Source organism: Sminthopsis crassicaudata, chromosome 3 (genome assembly GCF_048593235.1).
Source record: "Sminthopsis crassicaudata isolate SCR6 chromosome 3, ASM4859323v1, whole genome shotgun sequence".
Classification (NCBI taxonomy): Eukaryota; Metazoa; Chordata; class Mammalia; order Dasyuromorphia; family Dasyuridae; genus Sminthopsis; species Sminthopsis crassicaudata.
The window spans coordinates 418,552,084-418,573,254 of NC_133619.1; the positions used below are offsets into that span (position 1 = coordinate 418,552,084).

The 21,171-nt window shown below is 31.9% G+C and overlaps 1 protein-coding gene across 1 annotated transcript in view; it reads right to left on the minus strand.

Moving 5' to 3' along the window:
• COL3A1 (collagen type III alpha 1 chain) overlaps positions 1–17,823 on the minus strand; it is a 62,099-nt gene extending 44,276 nt beyond the window's left edge. The window contains exon 1 of the mRNA XM_074302890.1: positions 17,607–17,823. Within this exon, the coding sequence (XP_074158991.1) occupies positions 17,607–17,691 (85 nt within the window). The 5' untranslated portion in view covers positions 17,692–17,823. The remainder of the gene's footprint in view (positions 1–17,606) is intronic.
• Between the last annotated feature and the right edge of the window lie 3,348 nt (positions 17,824–21,171).

A 21,171-nucleotide genomic window follows, 5' to 3' on the forward strand; every position in this document is an offset into this window, starting at 1 on the left:
TTCAAAAGGTTTAAAAGTTCATTGCAAGGTCTTTGAAAAAAAAATATATATGCACACATATGTGTACCTTTATAAGTTTATCTATTTGGTCCCATGCTTTGAAATTTGCATTGGGAACAGTTGATGTGGTATTGTGAATTATGTTTGTAACTGCCCTGTGAAGAGTCTAATACCATCATATCACAGAATATTAAAAATGTTTGCCCTTGAACTAACTTATAAAAACTGTCTCCATTGAATTTTATCATTGCCCACAACAGAAGGGACTAATTTTTTGCCTTTCTCAGTACTTGATAAATTCTTGTTGACTGACTGATCATCCCCAAACCCAAATGCAATCCACTTATCACTGTAGGCCAACTTCATTTGGAAATAACTGCAAACAATGGAATCATATCTTATTATAATTCCCAGAAGCCCTCAATAATGTTATTTGGCTATCTGCATATAGCATTGTCACTCTAGAAATAGTAACTTCTATTATTTTTATCATATAATGTTATATTTTAGAGTAATCAGTTAATTAAACTAAGTAAGCAGGAAAAACCTATTACTTTACCTGTAATCATGCTATAGAAGAAAGTGTATTGGATGTAAGTTTAGGTATTTATACTCTCACCTTATTTTAGTTGTTCGCTAATTATGTGACCTTGTCCAGGTCATTCTATCTTCCTTAATTTCTTCTTGTTAAATGAGAACTAGTTGAAACAATCTATGAACTTCCTCCTCATGATTGTTTTCCGATATTCTATTTTGCCTTTACAAAGAGAGATAGAGACAGAGATAGAGAGAGACACAGAGAGACAAAGACAGAGAGACAGAGACAGACAAACAGACAGACACAGAGACAGAAAGACAGAGAGAGAGAGAGAGAGAGAGAGAGAGAGAGAGAGAGAGAGAGAGAGAGAGAGAGAGAGAAAGAGAAGGAGAGACAGAGACAGAGACAGAGACAGAGACAGAGAGACAGAGACAGAGAGAGAGATTCCATTCTTGGTACCTATAATTGTTCCATCAGAAAAATGCAAATATGAAGCCACCTCTTTTGAGTTTCTGCTCCTCTTTTCCATGTGTCTTACATGTCTGAACTTAATTAACTATAACCAGCTATTGTCTTTCATTGGTCTCATCTTAAGCATTCAATAAGCTAAGTAAGTACCTTTCCTACCCTCAACAGGGGCACAGACAAAATAAATTTCAGCATAAGCAGCATTCTTTAACAGAGAATTTTCACAGAATCAGCAACCAGAGTCCTAGATGAAATGATGATGAGAAATTCATATTTCCTCTGACTCTGCTGGAGATATCTGTGCCATTCTGAAAACTACTTATAGGGAAAGATTTTCATAGATTTTCCAATAGACAATTCAGTATGCATAAGGAATGCATTTCCTCTTCAAACTAAATATCAAGATTTCTAATGCTTCTAGCATTTCTGTGCTCAAACTTTGTATATTAATAAATACCTAAAATTGATTAGAAGAGGCAGAAAGAAAAAACAAAATTTTTGAAATATTAAAATGAAAATACACACAAATACCTTTACTGGGAATATTGTGTCTATTTGTAACAAGGCAAGCAAAGGAATCAATTTTTTTTTCTTTCTTGTTGACAACTTTGAAGTTTTTTGTTTGTTTATTTGTTTTAGGTATTAAAATCTAAAAAAATCAAAAGGATAGAAAGTTATAGTTGGGAAAGGTCTTAGAAATTATGGAGTCTAAATATTTCATTTTACATATGAAGAAACTGGAGCAAACAAGACCATACAAGTAATAAATAACAGAGTTGGAATTTGAACTCCAAATCTTTAATTTCAGTCTATTGCTCTTTTTATATCATGTAAAAGAGAATTATTTCTTGCCACTGTATACATTTTACATGTAGTATATAAATTTACATTTATGTTAAGTGAAAGTATAAATTGGAAGGCAGTTGGTATATTGAGAAAAAAAAAGTCATTAATTGTTTCAAAAATGAAGTTCCCTCATTTTTCTACCCTCATGGTGTAGTCAGACTAGATTGTCTCTAATATAGCTTCTATCTCTACATAACATCATGTTTCTACTTCTTGGTCTTCTAAGCAACAATTATGTGACAGTGATTTCTTGGCCTCCATCATTTTGTATTACACATATATGACATAAGCAGAAGGTAATTTGACTATTTATCTTGGTTTGAGATTTACATAAATTTGTCTCCTTCTCTAGCCAGAAAAGTTGTCTTGGTCTTCCAGTTGGATACCACTGATTTTTTTTCCCATTTTTTAATTATAACTTTTGAAGCATATATACGATCAAATTCTGAACTGAATGTCAATCATTCTAAGGGTGAATAATGGTTGTTAACCTGATTTGTCAGTATCATTATTAAGTTTTTTCTAATTATTTGTCATCCCCTTATGTCTGAATTTTAAAATGCCTAATTATTTTTCTCTAAAGAAACACTCATGTGCTAGGAATATAAATTTTCCCAGAGAATGAAATCAACCTATTTTTATTTGTCTGAACATGTGTAGCAGTATATTAAATACTTTGTAAAATTTATGGGTATATATATACACACATACATACATATATATGCTTTGCCCTAAGGATATGTACAATTTAAGACAAAAAGCATTGATAATAATATAGAAAGAAAAGAGGTGCACATTTATAAACATTGAAAAAAATCCATAAATTAATAACACATAGAGGCAATGAAATGTTCAGATTGGTATCCAATGAAAAGGACTTTTTTATCCAGTCAGATTGAGGCAAGTTTCATGGGATAGATGGGATTTCAGGTTCTGTTTGAATGAGGCAAGAGAAGTTTGGAAAATTAGAAGAAGAAAAACATTGCAGATACAAGTGCAGCCTCTATAATTTGGGAATTCCTAAATTGATAGAGATTGAAACTCAGGCAGATTGTAGGATTCTGGAAATTAAAATTTCTATCTTGAAAGAATGAGTGAATGAGTGAGTGAGTGAATGAATGAATGAATGAATCTGCTTATCTGATAAGAAGTGAAACTAACTTTTGGGAAAACAATTATCACCAAAATAAATAAATAAGTATAAACCAGACAATGTAAGTGCCTTGGTGAAACCACAAGTAAAGCATAAGTATTTGTTCCCTATCTATCCTATTTTAATTTAAAGGAGAATGATGGATGATAAGCTTGCTTTGGTTAACAATGTTGACAGAGAGTTTTGATGAAAAGAAAAGTTAAGGAGAGAATATTTTGATGTATTCTGGATTACAAACTCCTTGAGGGCAGGGATTATGTGATATTTGTTTTTGTAATTATACCCCCTAGCACAGTACTTTGCTTTGAGTGAACCCTCTTAAGAATGTTTATTAATTTGAGAATACAGGTCCCTAGAATTAGTGGAAAAATAACAGATTTTTGATCCCATTATAATCAAAACAAGAATATTTTATGCATTGTTCTTGCTGTCACCTAAAAGTGTAGCATATCATTTCCCCTAACATATATGCTCAATTCCTCAATATCATAAGCAGACAAGTAATTTATCTGTTTTTCACCAAATATTATGTATTAAAGCATTTCTTAACCATTAGGCTTTCATATATAGTCATTATAGTCATAGGCTTTCATATATAGTCATTATAGTCATTTCATATATAGTCACCATGTCTAGATATTTCTTCTCATATTCTAGAATTTGAATCTATTGTAATTCCCCCTTCTCATCTTTACTGCCATGTGGAATGAATATCTTGAATTATGAAACTTTTTTTTTTCCTTATTGAGCTTCTTGGCGGGGGGGATGGTTTTCTACTATTTCTACTATTTCCTATATCAAATAACTCAATATACTATTGGCATAACATCTTTTCAGTTCAATGGTTCAAATATTTTACTGTACCTCTCAAAATCTTTTGGTCATTTCCTGGTCATCTCTGTATTGAATACTATTTTATGAGAATGAGACCTCCTTTTCAATGTCATTAAATTTAATGAGATGATGTTTACTGAAAATACTACAGTTGGTCTAGAAGATTGAAGCATTTCTTTCTTATATTATTTAAAATGTCCTTGATTTCTTAGTTTCTCTAAGAAGATTCCCTTAAATTAAAGTCTGTTCTAAGTCTAGACTATTTTTTCTATAATCAATATATTCTTAAAACACTTAAAGATGGTTTCATATTCTTTCTTTTTTCTTTTTTGGATTTAAGCATTTTATGTTTCAAAAGCAGTTCCTGAGAAGTACCTAGTATACAGAAAAAACTTTATTAAATGCTTATTGATTGGTTAATTCTATTTAGTTTTAGGACAAACTCAGGCCTTCTACCCATTTTCATCTTCAGTGAAAGCTTTTCTCCCTCACTTTCCACATAGCTTTAACACATTCTACTGAGGAAAAATAAAAGGATAGTTTTGGTTGGTATTTTCACTTCAGTTGCTCTAAGGATATCTATCAGTCAGCTAGCCAACTGACACACATCACTTCATTTACCAACGGAAATTCCAGGGTTACAGAATCTTATGCTTACAGCACAAGAAAAAAACTTTTCCCACCAATCTAGTTTGCTATCCTCCATTTGAACAGTAGGTGGGGATATTAAATAAAAAGATGAGTGTCTCCAGCTCTGTTCTGGGTTTTATTATCTTGGATTGAGAAATGAAAGGGAAAATTGTAGTGTTCTTGGCAACATGAATATGCTCACTAGGTTTTCCTGGGAAAACTTTGAGCTAATTTAGTTTTGTATACCTATCCCTGCTTTGTGTTCAGAAGTGTGCCAGTAGTTCAACTTGCAATATAACCTATCATGTGTTACACATATGGCTTTAGAGAGAGTTCCACATTATTCTAGTAAGTTGATCTCTTTTCAACCATTGGCAAATCATAGGTAAAAATAACAAGAAGAGAAAGAAAGCTGATTCGTTTTCATAGACTTGTGGCTCAAAGTGATGGAATATTTTCTGCAATCAAGATTTTCTTCTTGGTATCCTCATAATACATATTATTACTTCCAAAATATTCTTAAATATCAAGAATGAATAGTCTTAGTTTTCCAGAGCAAAAGCTGTACTTAATTCTTAAAGCACTAGTTGTAGATTGTTGTAATATACAATTTTAGTTCTTTCATGATTACTAAGATGGCTTGCCAGTAATTGTGAAAATAAATAATAAATTTCTGAACATCTGCAAATGATTTTGTAAACTACAAGTGATGTTCTGTTCAGTAATTTTGTATATTTTGTGAAACACTGAGATTTCCTCTATTTACTTAATGCTCAAAACTTTGAGATGTCTACTGAAGAAAAATAATCTGGGAGGGGCACAGGACTTAACCACATAGCATGTTACCATATGGCACATTTGAAATTGTCTTATGAACTAATCTTGTAGACTCTAGCCCTATCAATGGATCTTCAAGTATTTCTTCAGATCCCTTTTTCTCTAATGGAGTGACATTGTAAGGTCCTGAAATAAACTTTGACCAAGTCTTCTGAGTATGCAATGTGAAAATTCCACAATTTTCCTTTGTGCTTAACAGTTCTGTAACCATATGAGATAATTTAGGAGGCGTAATGAAGAAAGTGGTCTAAAAAACATTTTTAGAATTTTCTAAGTCCAATCATTAGTACACAAGATTATTTTCAATGTGAAATATTTCAACATAGGTAATAGAATCATAGATGCTTAGAGGTGAAAGGAAGGTTAAGAAGTAGAATCAGTACCTGAACAAACCTTTTTTGAAAAAAGAAGGATGAGTAGAAAAACTATATGAAAGATGAACTGAAATGAAGTTATTTTTTTTAAAATCGATACTCTTCAAATATTCTTCATTCATTTTTATACTCCCATGCCTCATAAAATATGAAATTATTCCTGGGTTTGAATAAGACAGCAGAATATAAATTCTGGTTAAGGTTAAAAGGTTGAGAAGACTTGACATATGGTTTAAGTAACACTATGTCTGTCATACAAGATTCCTTTCAAGCTGCCTACTATGCACAAAATTTGTTGAAATTATTTGACCATGGTAACATGTGTCTATGTATGTGTATATTCTGAAATGAATATATTATGTATACATAGAGAAAAGGGTGATAGAACAGAAAGGAAATTTAGGTAGTTAATTCAAAAGTTCAATATCTTTGTCATGAAAAGTGAAAAAAATAGGAATTTACTTCAAGTATCACTATCAAGTTGGTCATCAGTTGTTAAGATGCCCATTTGCCCACCACTCATTGTTGTAATTATATTGATGTCATAATAAGGAAAATAATGGTCTCAAGCAAGACAGGGTACTAGATGCTAGGCTTGCAGAATAGACTGTGTCCAGTAACAGAATTCTTAACAATAAGGTTTTCAAGCTGGCCAATTGGAAAGAGGTTAGCTTTTTAAGAATAGCAAGAAGGGATGAAGTACCTAATGTGAGAGGAAGGAAGTGTGAATATATTTCTTTAGGAACATTTTATCTCAGGCCATACTATTCAAATCAAAGTACTTTGGGCTCTATTTTAAAGGTCAGAGGGAAAAATTGTTTTTTTCCCCCAAGTCCAAGAATGCTCTAGACAACAGTCTCAGTGTCTCAGTTTTCTTCTGTATATATATATATTGCAAAGATACAGTCTTAATTCATAAGAACACTCTCCATCAACTTAGGAATTAAAAAGTCCTTCTTAACATTTTTTAGATGCATCTAGTATTAGTAAAATAAAATAGATTTGATTTATTAGCATTTTAAATAGTCAAGAAAAAGTCTGTTTATTTTAGAAGAAAACTATTATAATTTCTTCTCTATGTTTTGAAAGAGATATATGAAAATATTGGAAAGAAATAGTGCCTCAGCTTTTAAAAAGCATTCCTTTGGACTTAGTGAACAAGAAAGCAGAGTGCCAAATGCCCTACCTCAAATGGTGACTGGTACAATGATTACAATTAAAAATAAAGAAAGAAAGAAGGAAGAAAGGAAAAAAAAGAAAAGGAAGACAGAAAATAAATCATTCTTCCCCTCTTGTTTAAAACAGTAACAGAAACAGATTGAACTTTGCAATGAGCTCATTGCTTCTCTAAGCCAGGATCTCAAATGTTCTTAGCTTGGGATAATTAGATATTATCTTAAACTATGAACTATTAAAGTGTTATCCACTATTCAACACAAGAAAGAAGAATGATGGTATTCAAAATTATCTTTGAAAGGAGATTCACTAAGAAATATAGAGGCAAATCTTCAGTGTGAACTTCTTATACTTATACATTGTTAAAAATAAGTGCTAGGATCCCAATAAATAAATGTAATTCCCAAGAATTGTTAATATAATTCTCAAGATGTATCATAACATGGAGCAATAATCCATTTAGAATATAGAATCCTGGGGCACAAAAAAAAATTTAAATGACTTATGATTTGCTCACGTGGTCACATAGGTAATATGTCTCAGAGGTGAGCTCTGATCTTTCTAACTCCAGGATCAAACCTCTATCTGCTACTCCAATTCCTTCTCACCATAAACAGTTTTACAATATAAGCAAAACACTCTTTATACTATAAATTCTTAACCTGTTTGTGTGTGTAATGGACCTTTTGGTAGAATATGAGCCCATTCTAAGAAAAAACTATGTTAAATTCATGAAATAAAATACATGCTATTATCAAGAAAAATCGTCATTTTAAAGAAAATTTAAAATTTAAATAGTTATTTTAAATAAATAAAGTCAGGAAGAAAGAAATAGCAAGAAAGGAATGAAAGAAAAAAAGATGAAAGATAGAAAGAAGGAAAGAAAGAAGGGAGGAACAAGTGAGGAATAATAGATGATATAGGAGGGGTAAGAGGGAGAAAATTAAGGTAAGAAAGGAAAAAAGGAAAGAGAAATAAAAAGAAAATTGAATAGAGATAGGAAAAGATGAAAATCTGATTAAATATTTTTTATATCATACATAGTTAAATGTGAATGAATTATAATCATGGAATGAATTAGGCATAGAGTATACATCATACTTGTAAATATAGATTTTAAAACAATGAACTCCTGAATCTAAAAAAAAATCTATTTGCTAGAGAAAATTTAGATTTGGCAACATTGTCTGTTTTAAATAGAGATCCCCTTTCCAATGACTCAGAGCAATAACTAAGGTAAGGAGGATGGTGCTTTCCTCTAAATAGAATTATAGGATCACCAATGTAATTCAAAAAAAAGTAGAAGAAAAAAACTGCATTAGTAAGAAAAATTAGGGGTAGCTAGGTAGTGCAGTGGATAGAGCACCATCCCTGATCAAGAGGAGCTGAGGTCAAATGTAGTCTCAGCCATTTAATACTTACGAGCAGTGTGACCCTGGGCAAGTCACTGAAGGCAAGAATGCCAGAAGAGAAGAGAGAGAGAGAGAGAGAGGAGAGAGAGAGAGAGAGAAGAGAGAGAGAGAGAGAGAGAGAGAGAGAAGAGAGGAGAAGAAAGAGAGAGAGGAGAAGAAAGAGAGAGAAAGAGAGAAGAGAAAGAGAAGAAGAGAAAGAAAGAAAGAAAGAAAGAAAGAAAGAAAGAAAGAAAAGAAAGAAAAGAAATAAGAAAGAAAGAAAGAAAGAAAGAAGGAAAAAGAAAGAAAGGAAGGAAGGAAAAGGAAGGAAGAAGAAGAAGGAAGGAAGAAGAAAAGAAGGGAAGAAGAAGAAGAAGGAAAGGAAAGAGGAAGAAGGAAGAAGAAGAAAGAAAGAAAGAAAAGAAAGAAAGAAAGAAAGGGAAGAAAGAAGAAAGAAAGAAAGAAAGAAAGAAGAAAGAAAGAAAGAAGAAGAAGAAGGAAGGAAGGAAGGAAGGAAGGAAGGAAGAAGGAAGGAAGGAAGGAAGGAAGGAAGGAAGGAAGGAAGGAAGGAAGGAAGGAAGGAAGAAGAAGAAGAAAGAAGAAGAAGAAGAAAGAAGAAGAAAGAAGGAAGGAAGGAAGGAAGGAAGGAAGGAAGGAAGGAAGGAAGAAGGAAGGAAGAAGAAGGAAGGAAGGAAGAAGAAAGGAAGGAAGGAAGGAAGGAAGGAAGGAAGGAAGGAATGAAAGGAAGGAAGGAAGGAAGGAAGAAGAAGAGAAGGAAGGAAGGAAGAAGAAGGAAGAAGAAAGAAAGGAAGGAAGGAAGAAGGAAGGAAGCAGAAAGGAAGGAAGAAAGAGGAAAGAAAGAAGAAAGAAAGAAAGAAAGAAGAGAAGAAAGAAAGAAAGAAAGAAAGAAAGGAAGAAAGAAAGAAAGAAAGAAAGAAAGAAAGAAGAAAGAAAAGAAAGAAAGAAAGAAAGAAAGAAGAAAGAAAGAAAGAAAGAAAGAAAGAAAGAAAGAAAGAAAGAAAGAAAGAAAGAGAAAGAAAGAAAGAGGAAGAAAGAAGGAAAGAAAGAAATATTAGTCCAGGAAACTGTATACCAGGGGAACTTTTCTGTTTGACATTTTTTTTTTTTTTTTTCCCCTAATAGAATAGCCAGAAAGCAGTTGGCTAACTAGGTCCTCTGCTCTAGGGATCTCTGTTTTTCTTTGTCACATCCTGAGATCTACCTCCCACCAACTTCCACTTCTACTCCAATCCTATACCAAAAAGAAGGTTATGTCTTGAGATTAACATCTTTCCTGGACTTCTCTTATCCATCTCAACAATTAATCTTTGCCCTGAAAATTTTCTCCCACCAAGAATTTCTGTGCTGTGTCACATTTCCCAAAGGATATTTAAGATAAAGTGCAGTAATGAGTTTTAGTAAGACAATCTAGTTCTTATGAGTGTATTAATTGGATACATGTTATTCTTTTTAGGTAATATATTTTTCTTAACCCATTTAAAATACAAAGGTCTGAAAAAAGTCTACAACAAAAGTTTTATAGTTCTTTAGAATCTGACTCTTTAACCCGATTTGGGATTTTCTTGGCAAAGAAAGTAAAGTTGGTTTATTTCCTTTTCCAGCTCATTTTACATTTGAGGGAACTGAGGCAAACAGAATCACACAGTTTGTAACTATCTGAAGTCAGTTTTGAACTCAGGAATATGAGTTTTTCTCACTAAATGCCTGTAAGTGTCCTACAACCTAGCTGTCTCACAACAAAAAATTGTGTTTTAAATATGGGGATTTTAGTCTATGTAGCAGACCAATGGAAGAAATAACTTTGGTCAAGTCAGATTTAAAATATTCTCAATTTGCACAAAATAAGTAGTTGCCTGCTTCTTTTATTCACAGAACTAGCCCTATTCCAAGGGTTTGAATAAGAAGTGCTTGTGGTCAGAAGAGGAACAATTAAGTACTACAGTATAGGAGTTATGAGGCCAACTGGCTTAGATTTAGAGGAGAGGCAATGGCAGGAACTAGTGAAATGCAAGACAGCAAAGGTATTCTAATACAATATCATCATGTAAAACTGAAGTGAAGCATGCCATCCAGTCAACTATAACAAATGTAGGGAAGTTTCTTCAAGCATGGAAGATGGGAAGACAGAGCAATGATATTATAACCATACTGAGTTGTTCATTTTTGGATTCTGAGATATTTAGAATCACACAAGTTTGAAGATTGGGGCTAAAGTTTAATTTATTCCTTTTTTTTTTTTTTTTAAAGAACCAACACCAATGTTCCCAAATGTAACTATGCATAAGACACTTTTTTCTTGTTTCTTTTTAAATAAAAACTACCAGTGTATTCTTATTTTCAAGATTGGTTTAAGGATTAGTGCACAATAATATTGTGTAGAAGGAAAATAATCCTAATTTATGTCCTTAGTTTCTCATGAACTTAATCTTAAATTTTTATTCTACTAAATTATTTTGTGCTACATGATAAATTAATTGTAATTTTGCTTTCATCAAAATCCCTCATCATGAATAAGTTAATGAGTGGCATGGAGGAAAACAAAGAAATACTAAGACACTCTAAACTGAATATAACCATTCAAAGACACCAGATAATATGAGAAAGTTGTTAAACTTATTTTTTCACTTATTAATTACTTCACTGCTCATTTTACTAAATTCATGTTTAAGCAATTATTTTAATACTATTAAGTAGGGAATGTAAAACTTTTACTGCTACAGTATCACTTTGGAGCACTAAAAATTGTCAGAAGAATTCTTTTATGGCATCAAAATTCAATTCAACAAACAATTATTAAGTGCTTACTACAGGCATTGTATTTGGAGCTAGGGATGAGGAACATATGTACCATATGTTTGATTATACAGAGAATGTGTCATATCACAATTCAACAAATGCTTTTTTGAATGAATGAATGCTAAATCTTTCTTTCATTCAGATTTTTTAAGGAATCATTTTAATTTTAAAATTTGTGATGCTCATTTGTATATAGTGCTTTGTCCATAGCAAGCATTTAATAAATAAATAATTGATGGAATCGAATTTTCTGATATATCTTTCAAAAAACGATATTTAACTACAACATAGTTGCTAAGGTGACTTCAAACAATTATCTTTGTAAATTTGTAAATTTATCTTAATTGAACATTTCAATTTAGAATGTAATTGGTATTTAGTGTACCTTTTATTCCTTCTCACATCTCTGATTGAAATCTCTGTAATTTTAGGGATTTCCTTGAAATTTACTAATTTTTTTTAACTAAGGAAGGTATCTAGAGGATTTTGAATAGGACTTTGCCATTATTAACACAGAAATGATATCTATTTTTGTCATGTTATTATCAATTATAAAATGATGGAGTTGATAAAAAATATTAGAAAAGTTTCAGCACAGTTGGTTGGCAAACACATCCTCAAATTTACCTACATCTGTTATTCCTTAAGTCACATTTCTCTACTATTAAGTTTCTGAGAATTTCAATTACCCTTTTCAGTGATTGCTTCTTCTAGTGTTGGTAAGTTTGCCATCGAGGGCTGGAGAGTCTTAATAAAATTTGACTCCAAAGCTCTGGACTCTCTCATTATGGCTGCTAAGCACAAAAGAATAGAACCAGCAACATTCTGCAAAGGCAGATTGGGAAGAGATAATAGTGCAAAGTAACATATCTTCCCTTTAGACCCCCAACATGAAAACCCACAGCTGGAGTTGAATTCCATTGTTTGTTTTCTTCTGACCTTATGAAAGAGAGTAATTTATCTAGATGGCCACCCTGATGACATCCAGACCACCAGCAGGATTATGCTAGTGTTAGAGAGTTCCAGAATATACCATGTCATACTCTAAAATGAAGAATTCAAATTCAAACTGCAGTCTTTTGTTTGTATTTAAACATTGTCTCCAAAGAATTTTCTGTAGAATAATTGCTAAATAATATTAAATAGAATGTCTCTTTCTCAAACATACTTATTTCCCTTCAAATGTAATTACTGAGTTTTTGAAGCAAAGACTAACATTTTCTAGTAAGGTTTGATTTTTCTGCATGGATATTTAACCCAAAATGACTCCTTCTAATAGCTATGTTTGACTTAAGAAGTCTCTCTCTTTCCAAAACAAAACTACAGAAAATAAACAAAAGGGTTAAAAAGCTATGCATTATTTAGAGTGAAATTATTATGACTCAGAATTGGGGCTCACAGTAAACATCTTTCAATAGTTTCCAAGTTAGTATGCCTAGCAGAAAATACGATCCCTGGCACATGATAGATACTTAATAAATCTTTGTTGATTTATTAATTGAGGTTGAATATTTTAGTGCCATCCCTTTTGACTTTTTGTACACTACCTCTCTCCTCCATAAAGCCAAATAAGTTTTTTTTTTTTTTAAATGTGAGTTCAGCTAAAAGAATACATGTGTGGTTACAGATCTCTTTAGCAAGTCTGGAAAATGGAAGGGGCTTATTAGGTAATCTAAAAGGAATTCATTTCTGCAGTGTTTTCACTAAGTAGAGACAGAAATCCCAAAGGCTAATGGAACTCCTGAAACTGCAGCTAACAAATGACTTGTGCATTAATAGTTGTCTTGTGTTTTCCATTGTCATCTTGACGTGAAACATGCAAAATTCCTGACATTGAAAACTCCATACTTTTTCCTCTTACAGCCAAAATTTTAAAGCATGAAAAACAATTAAAAAATGCAGGCTTTCCCCAAGGAACATTGTTTAACAAGAAACATTTTTACTATAGAATATTCAAACAGTGATTTTATAAAAGGTAACTTCACAGTCCTTGGTTAAATCTAAAATATTCAAGGATATACATTTTCTTCCCCCTCTTAAATCTTAAGCAATTAATTTTACTCTTTAATTACTTTTGGTTGCTATGTCATTGGGTAGTATCAACAAAGAAAGATGGACTTGCCAAAGCTTTCAACACAGGTTACTTGATAGAATTGGTCTAAATCTATATAATTCTTATTTTCTGCTATGCAGTCACTTCGAAGTTTTCTTAAACACCAAAACAAGTTACTTCTACCTAATCAAAACTAAAGGAAAGATTGAACAATTATTCAGCAAATCTGAAGCTCTTTAGAAAGCCAATTCAAAGTACTTAGGCAGCATGACATGTTCTTTGCCTAAATCATCTGGATTGGCTATGTGGACTGTCATTTATGGGTGAGTCATTCAGACCTCTCCATTTTGTTCAACTGTGTATTGGCACACTTATTTTAAGGAATGACATATACAAAGAGTATATATAGGTCAGTAGTTCATTGGTATTTCTTTTTAAATCTTGAAGTATTTTCTATTCTACTGACTGAGTCAAGATGTGATAAAAATATTATGAATAGGACAATTAATATTGAATTATGGCTATATAATTTAATACTTACCTCAGTTCTTTTCATAAATATCTATAGGTTATGGATTCTAAGTCAAATTCTAAAGCAATGAAGAATGCAATTTTCCCCTCTGAAAACAACTATTTTGGTTTATGGCTTAAAAAAAAGAATTCTCTAGCTGCTTGTACCTCATCAAACTCCAGGTTTATTACGTATTTATAGAATACTGTATGCCTGAATAATTTATATGTATATGTATTGCTTACATTGGTAAAATTACTTGAAGAAGGGGCTTTTTTTCTTTTTCTCAATATGTTCCCATTGTTTGACAAATGATTGATTGAAACTTAAAAATGATTCTTTATGTATTGATTTTCAGCAAGACCAACAACCTACTAGTTCACAACTAAACCATAGGCTAGAAATATGGTAATTACAGTTTTGCTCAATGGATTGCTGATGGCATAATGGATAGAATAGGGAATTAGAAAAAGAAGACCAGAATTTGAATCCTGTCTCAGATACTTAATAGCTGTGTGATAATGGGCACATAACTCTTTCTATCTCACTTTCCTCATTGGTAAAATAGGGATAATAATACTTACCTCAGAAAACTATAGGGAGGGGCAAATATATATATATATATATATATATATATATATAAAAGAATGTTTTGGAAACTCTAATGCATTTGAAAAATGCTGACTTTTATTATTATTTTCATGGGCAAAAACTGAAAATCTGGGCATTGATCAAGTAGCTATTGATAAATTATACCCACCATATTTATAATTGTATTTTTTATTCTTACCAAGTTTAATCATGTTTAGTCAAATAAGTTGATGCAAATCTCTTTCTGAATAGTGAAGTCAAATTTAAAAAGCTATTATGAATAGAAGAGCCTTTATGTGTATGTATATGAGTTGAGAAAGGTAAGTATGACTAAGCATGGGGAGATTTCCTCTGAAGATCTTTCTTTTACCAAAAGACCAAAGAAAAGAATGTATAAGATCAAGTATCATTCAATTAATTATTCTCAGCAAAATTTTATTAAGTACCTTTGATATATGAAGTATCATGTTAGCTAAAAAGACAAAAAAAATACCTGTCCTCAAGAGACTCATATTTTACTGAAAAACACAAAAGTAAGATGCTACCAAGGTTGTTTTGTGTACTATATACTTTATGTACCACGGAGATTATCAATCTCTCTTTTGGAGCTACACTTTCCTTGTTGCTATAATTATTTTAAAAGTATTGGCATATTAAACAAATTTAAAGCTGATCCAAATTTGTTGATTCTGAAATAATTATTTATAATTACTATCCATGTTAGATTAAATAGTTATTTAATGAGAATAGCTAGAGAAATAGAATCTTGAGCATTAGTTCAAACATTACACACATACACACACCTTTAAATAGTGGAATAGGACATATTTAGTTTAATATCAACAGTAAGCAATAAATAATATTAATTTGGGAGAGAAAACTAATTATAACAACATATATAATTTTGAATCAGTACAATATCCAAGAACCATTTCAAATGACATGACAATGTCACTGAGAGGTGGCAAAACATTTTAAGGAATTTTATTTGGAACATAATGCATAATATTTCCTATTCACAACCTTTATATTTTCCAAAATCATCCTGAAATATTCACCATAGTCATGCCATTTAAATTAACAAAGCCTATGCTTATATTAATTTTGGATTTTGTCCTCTCTGAAGTAAATCTTTTGTCAACCACTAGATGGCACTTCATTCAATTAGAAAGGATGAGGGCTGAATTACAGGAAATTTAACAGACTTCATTCCTCCACTGGGGGAGATGGAGAGAGAAAAAAAAAAGTTCATAAATTAAATGTTGCTTTTACAACATTTAAAAAGTAATATATTTGTGAGGATGAAATGCATATTTTGACTCTCCAGAAAACTGTTCTGAATAGAGCAGAAAGTTTGAGCATTAGCCTGTACTTTGCAGAATATGTCTAGTTATTACAGCCAACCTAAGAAACACATAGCCCCAAGCTACATCTGTCTATTCTCAATGGATTGTATATTCTTTCCCCAGTTTCCTGTCAACCTTGCCAAAGTTTAACTACTGGCAAATTTTTTTTGGGGGGAGAAACCATGTGAAACTCTTCAGAAAGAAAGGTATACTCATTATTCTTTTGTGGAGGGGTATGGGGGGGAGGGGTGTGTGTGTGTAGAAGACCAGAAAAATCTTTCCTCCTTCTCAAACTGCTTTACTGACATTTGTATTAACAACACTAGCAATTGGGACTATTTGGGATCTTTTTTTTCCCTATTGTACTGCTCCTATGGAATATATAAGCTAGATATTTGGAAGGAAAAAGGATGGCTGGCTTCAATGAGAATGAAATTATCAGAAAAGGCTCATTTTTCTTCATTAAATCTAATTGGTAAAAACAACATAAAGACAAGTTAATAAGACATAAGTAACCATAACTTTTGCTACACATTTTTTAAGTGTTACTATTTTTGTAGAGTATTATCTAACTGATGCAATGAAATTATGAGATGAAAAAGACATGGTGATTTTTTGTTTTGTTTTGGTTTTTTTGGTAACACCTTCAATGAAAAAGAAGTTTTGTCATTGTTTGGGCCGTTAGGACTGCTTAGTAGCTGAAAAGAGGAGTGAAGATAATTTATTCCAGAGATGGTATAGGAATTTGGTTAACCTGAAAAAGAATCTTACTAAAGGGTGCTGGGACTTTTGGGAATCAATTATTAGCATATGGAGTTGTGAGGGGAGGGGTAAACGGGAGGGAAGGTTTTTTTTTTTTTTTATCTTTCTAGAAATGGCAAGGAATTAACTTCCATTTATTTTGTCTGTGAGAGCAACATTGGTATTTGAAGGTTAATTAAAAAGTGATTCTTACTTTATCCTGGGCCAGCTACAATGCAAAATCAAAAAGCAAAAGATTTTATCATCACAATTTTGGACAAATGCAATCATTTTACTATTTTCTTTTCATTAGTTTGGTATATTAAGAATCAACGTCTGTATCCTATAAATGTTTCATTTCATATTTTCATCCAAAACTCCCATGAATCAAAGAGAAGTGAAAGAAAAGTATCACTTTCACAAGCAAAAAATGGGAGATCTAAAAAGTTATTGAGGGAAATTTATAGAAGATGAAAATTAGTTCATTCAACAACTCAGCAGTTCAACTAACCTGATGATATGTTAGGATATTACCTGGTTTGCAGACTAGTCAACCCATTCAAGATGAAACTGTAATCCTGAAAATAATCTAATTATTAATTCAGATGAAATTATAAGTTAGCATGCCATAACAGAAAAATGCAGGCACCTTACAAAACATAGTTTTAAAAGATCTTTTCAAATACTTGAAATAGACTTAAAGCAAGACAGATGAAAACATTAAAGACTGCTAAAATCATTTACCTTTCTGTTGTACATGAAAATAAGAAGCTGGGGGATGACAGATATTTCCTTATGATGTTTTGCAAAAAGTATATTCAATAATACTGATGAATTATAGTAATTTTCTTAAAATGAAATCCTTTAAAACATATCACTTTAATGTCCAAACAATGCCCAATGTACAATTTCAAGAGGTAATCTAGAAAACAGCTGGAAACCCAGAAGTATTACAAGAAACCAATAACTTCCAGACTGCCTAGGGAAGCATTCCAAGATGTTAACAATCCATGATTTTTTTAAATAGCAATTTTAAAAGTTTCCAGTGTCTTTAATGTTAAAACCAGTTAGTATAGGAGCATTTTCTTCTTTAAAAAGAACCAAAATGCAGAACATTTTAAGCACTGAAACAATATTGTAAAACAGATTATAGAAAACACAATTATGGGTGATTAAACATTTTAAAATCAGCAGTTAACCAAGAAAATATACATTTTGAAAATTGTTTTCTTCCCTCTAGAACCCAGTTGTGAAAAGAAAAAAAAAACTCATAAAATTATTTGAAATGGGAATTACTCACCTTCTGGTAGTTGTTGTGCCAAAATAACTGAGGGGTGAAATACAGCAAGAATTACCAAAGTCAGTATTTGCACAAAGCTCATCATGTCTAAATATTAGACATGAGACTCTTTGTGCAAAAAAGAAGGGGGGAAAGAAAAGTCAGTTCAAAGTAGCACCATCAATTGCTCCCTGCCCTTCAGCACCGGGCCCTTCATAAAACAGCCACTGAGATTCCTTTGCTTTGGCCTTAAATAGGAAAAACTTTGGCTTCCTTTACTTTCCAGCCCCTTTCTGAAATATGAGAGCAGCACCCATCCCCTTAACAGTAAAAGAAATGATTAATATTTCTCCTGCTCTTATAGACTAAAACAGCCTCCAAAACTAGATAAAAGGCACATCTGGAGCTGTTAGTATATAATGGAGCTATTGGTATACAATGAGTTGTGCTATATGACATATGTATTTATATATATGTGTATATAAATATGTATGTATTTGTTTATAACATGAATATGAAAAAAACACAGTGGCTTGCTGAACTTTCTATAGGGAAAATTTGAGATGTTAAGAATCCCCTTTTTTGATGTTAAGAACTGATTTTCTCTTGAGAACATGCACAGCCCATATTTTAGTTCTAGGTAATTTTTACACCTGATCCTATTAAAAATTATTTATATTGGAATTTTTCCAGGATACACCCAAGCTAAACTGAACAATCAAAGGGAGAGCTCAGGGAAACCAATGCAAAGAAAAGCCTGTTCCCCCCACCCCACTCCTTCTTCTCCCCACCCCGCCTGAATGCTGAGAGTTGAATTCCAATGAGACACCAAGCTAAATGCTCAGTATCTGGGTTCAACTTGAATAGTATTCAAAAAGTTAGATCTTTATCTAATTGTTTTTTTTATACCCTCCACAAACTTATCCAGTCAGCCAAATCATGCTGGAGACTTTGCAAAGAGTGATTTTCTTGTGAGATTTCCAACATGTCTGTTGATTTCCCTAGCCAGAAATATCATTAAAACAGATTTTTCTAGAAGAAATTTAGCTCCTCCATTCCTTGTTTTAGGCAAAAGTTGGAAGGAAAATATAACTTATCATATGACATGGTAATAGAATGTCTCAACAAATTCTCATTATCTGATCTGGTATGAGCATTCCTAATTCAAAAGTTCAAAAAGTATGTAGACCCCAGATCTGTAGACCACATCTTTTCAATCCAATTCCAGAACTATAAGGAATAAAACTTGGAACATATTTGGAACATATAAACTGACCCCATTTCTAAGGGTTTCTCTTAAGAATATGTAAAATGTTCTCTCACTTTCATAATTCTCAATTATATTTCTCCAGCTTCACCTCTCATTTACTCCAGTATATATATATCCTCCTACATCTACTCCAGTTTAGCTATGTTAATAATTAATTCTTTGTTCAAAGAATAATTTTCTGATAAGTATTTACATATTTCCTTTATTCTAAATTTCCCACTCCTCAAAATTTGTTTCAATAATTCCAAAACTTTCATTCTTTGGGAAATCTTTTATACAAACACAGCAGTGATCTAATGGTATTCTTTCTTACTCTGTGTCTCTTTAGCACTTATGGGTTGAATTTGTACTACAGCACAAACACTCCTTTAATTATGAAAGCAAGTATTCCACACAAATGAATCAAATATTCTTTGCCTCCCCCCATCTTCATCACCCTCAGTTACTTTGGATAGCATCAACATGTTTCATGGTCATGGAATCATTTGGTGGCTGCCATGGGTATCTGCCTGATACAATCTTTTTTTTTTTTTTTTTTTTTTTTTTTTTTTTCCTACCACCTCCTTTCTTCCCTCTGAAGATAACCATGTATATGTAATTCTTCCGACTTTCAATCCTCCAAGTTCAGTTAATTCTCAGTTATTCCACCTCAGGCAATCTCTTGTCATATAGATTTTGTTTATTTTTTCTCTTTTTCCTTCCAATTCTCATTCAGTTGCCTGAGGATTTTTTTTTTCCTTTTTTAATGTGTCCTCTTTATTTCACTTGTGACTTATACTTAGAGGGGGGTTATCCCAATCATGCTTAGTAAGAAGAACAGTGCTAACAATATATCTGCATCTAGGAAATGAAAAGTTCTACATTTTTAAGGGAAAGTATCCATAAAGGACCAATACCATCAAATTCTATAGACCTTAAAAGTATTCAGCAATGTCCTTCTTACTTCATATTTTTTAACTAAATTTGCCTTTCTCTAAACACCAGTAGTTGATGTAAACTAGAAAACTCTATCTAGTTACATTGTTTTTTTTTTTCTCTCTTGCTAGCACAAAAATATTGTTTCATTTTATTTTTGTTTGCCACATTCACAATATTCCAATTTCATCTACATGCTTGTCTAAGTGGATTTTTGTAGATAATCCTGGGAACGCAACCTCCTTTATAACACTGTTTCTATGGGCAACTGTTTTGAGTTTTAAACAACCTATGTGGACATGAACTTTTGGATGACAGCCTGCTTGTAAGTTTGGAATGATCTCCATAATATTTAGCAATCATGGACATCTTGCTTTGAAATTGTTGCTCTGCTGTTGTCAAGTCTTTTCAAGAATCTATGTTTTGTTTTCTTCTCCAACTAGATTATAAATTATCATCTATATCTAAGACCTAAGAAATCTATAAAGTCTGACTTCCCACTTCTTCAGATTCCTGAGCCAGAAAAGATAACCTTTTTTCTTATGACTGCCAACAAAAAAAATTGAAAAAAGGGAACATTAGTTGGAAGCAAAACACTTTATGGGGAGTTGGCAACCTAACTTTCATAATTGAAAAAAATAATTCTATTTACTTTCAGAAAAAGTTATTTCAATGATAATAAACTATTCCTCTGGTAGAATATTTATTCCATAACATTTGGTTCTCTATAAAATCCCACCATTTCTGATAGAGAATTTGAGATAGTAAAACAATGACTTCTATGTCTATGTATGGCCATTCTTCACAAATGGATCAAATAAATTATACTTCTTTATTTCATAAATTATTTTAAATTTTCCTATGTGACTTATGAAATTTAACATCCCACAAGTAAGAAGGTTCAAACATGTATATTTCCACTAAGATAGCCAGAAGGATTTGTTTTTGCTCCACAATGCTAATTTGTCTTACATGCAATTTCCATTTTGGAACCAAGAATTAAAAAAAAAAATCAATGCAGAGATGTAGAAATAAAGGAAGTCATAATTCATCATCAGTGAAGAATAACTTCTACATGTGCATTGCAGATTATTAAACCACAACCATTTGTTTGAAGGCACTTTTCTGAATGTTGGATCCTAATCTTGTGAAGGTTACCTCTATGCTTTAAAAGATAAAATTAGCTTAAAACTTACTTATATGATCCTATGAATTTTTCAGATATAGCATATAATAATCATGATTCCCAACTTCCTAAACCTTACCCTATTATATTTCATTATACAGTAAGTATTTTCACAGATTGGAAAATCCAGAGCTCTTTGCTTCAAATAAAGTAGTGATAGTATTAAAACATATAGCTAATTAGAGAAGAAGGCACTTCTTTTTCTTATGTATATA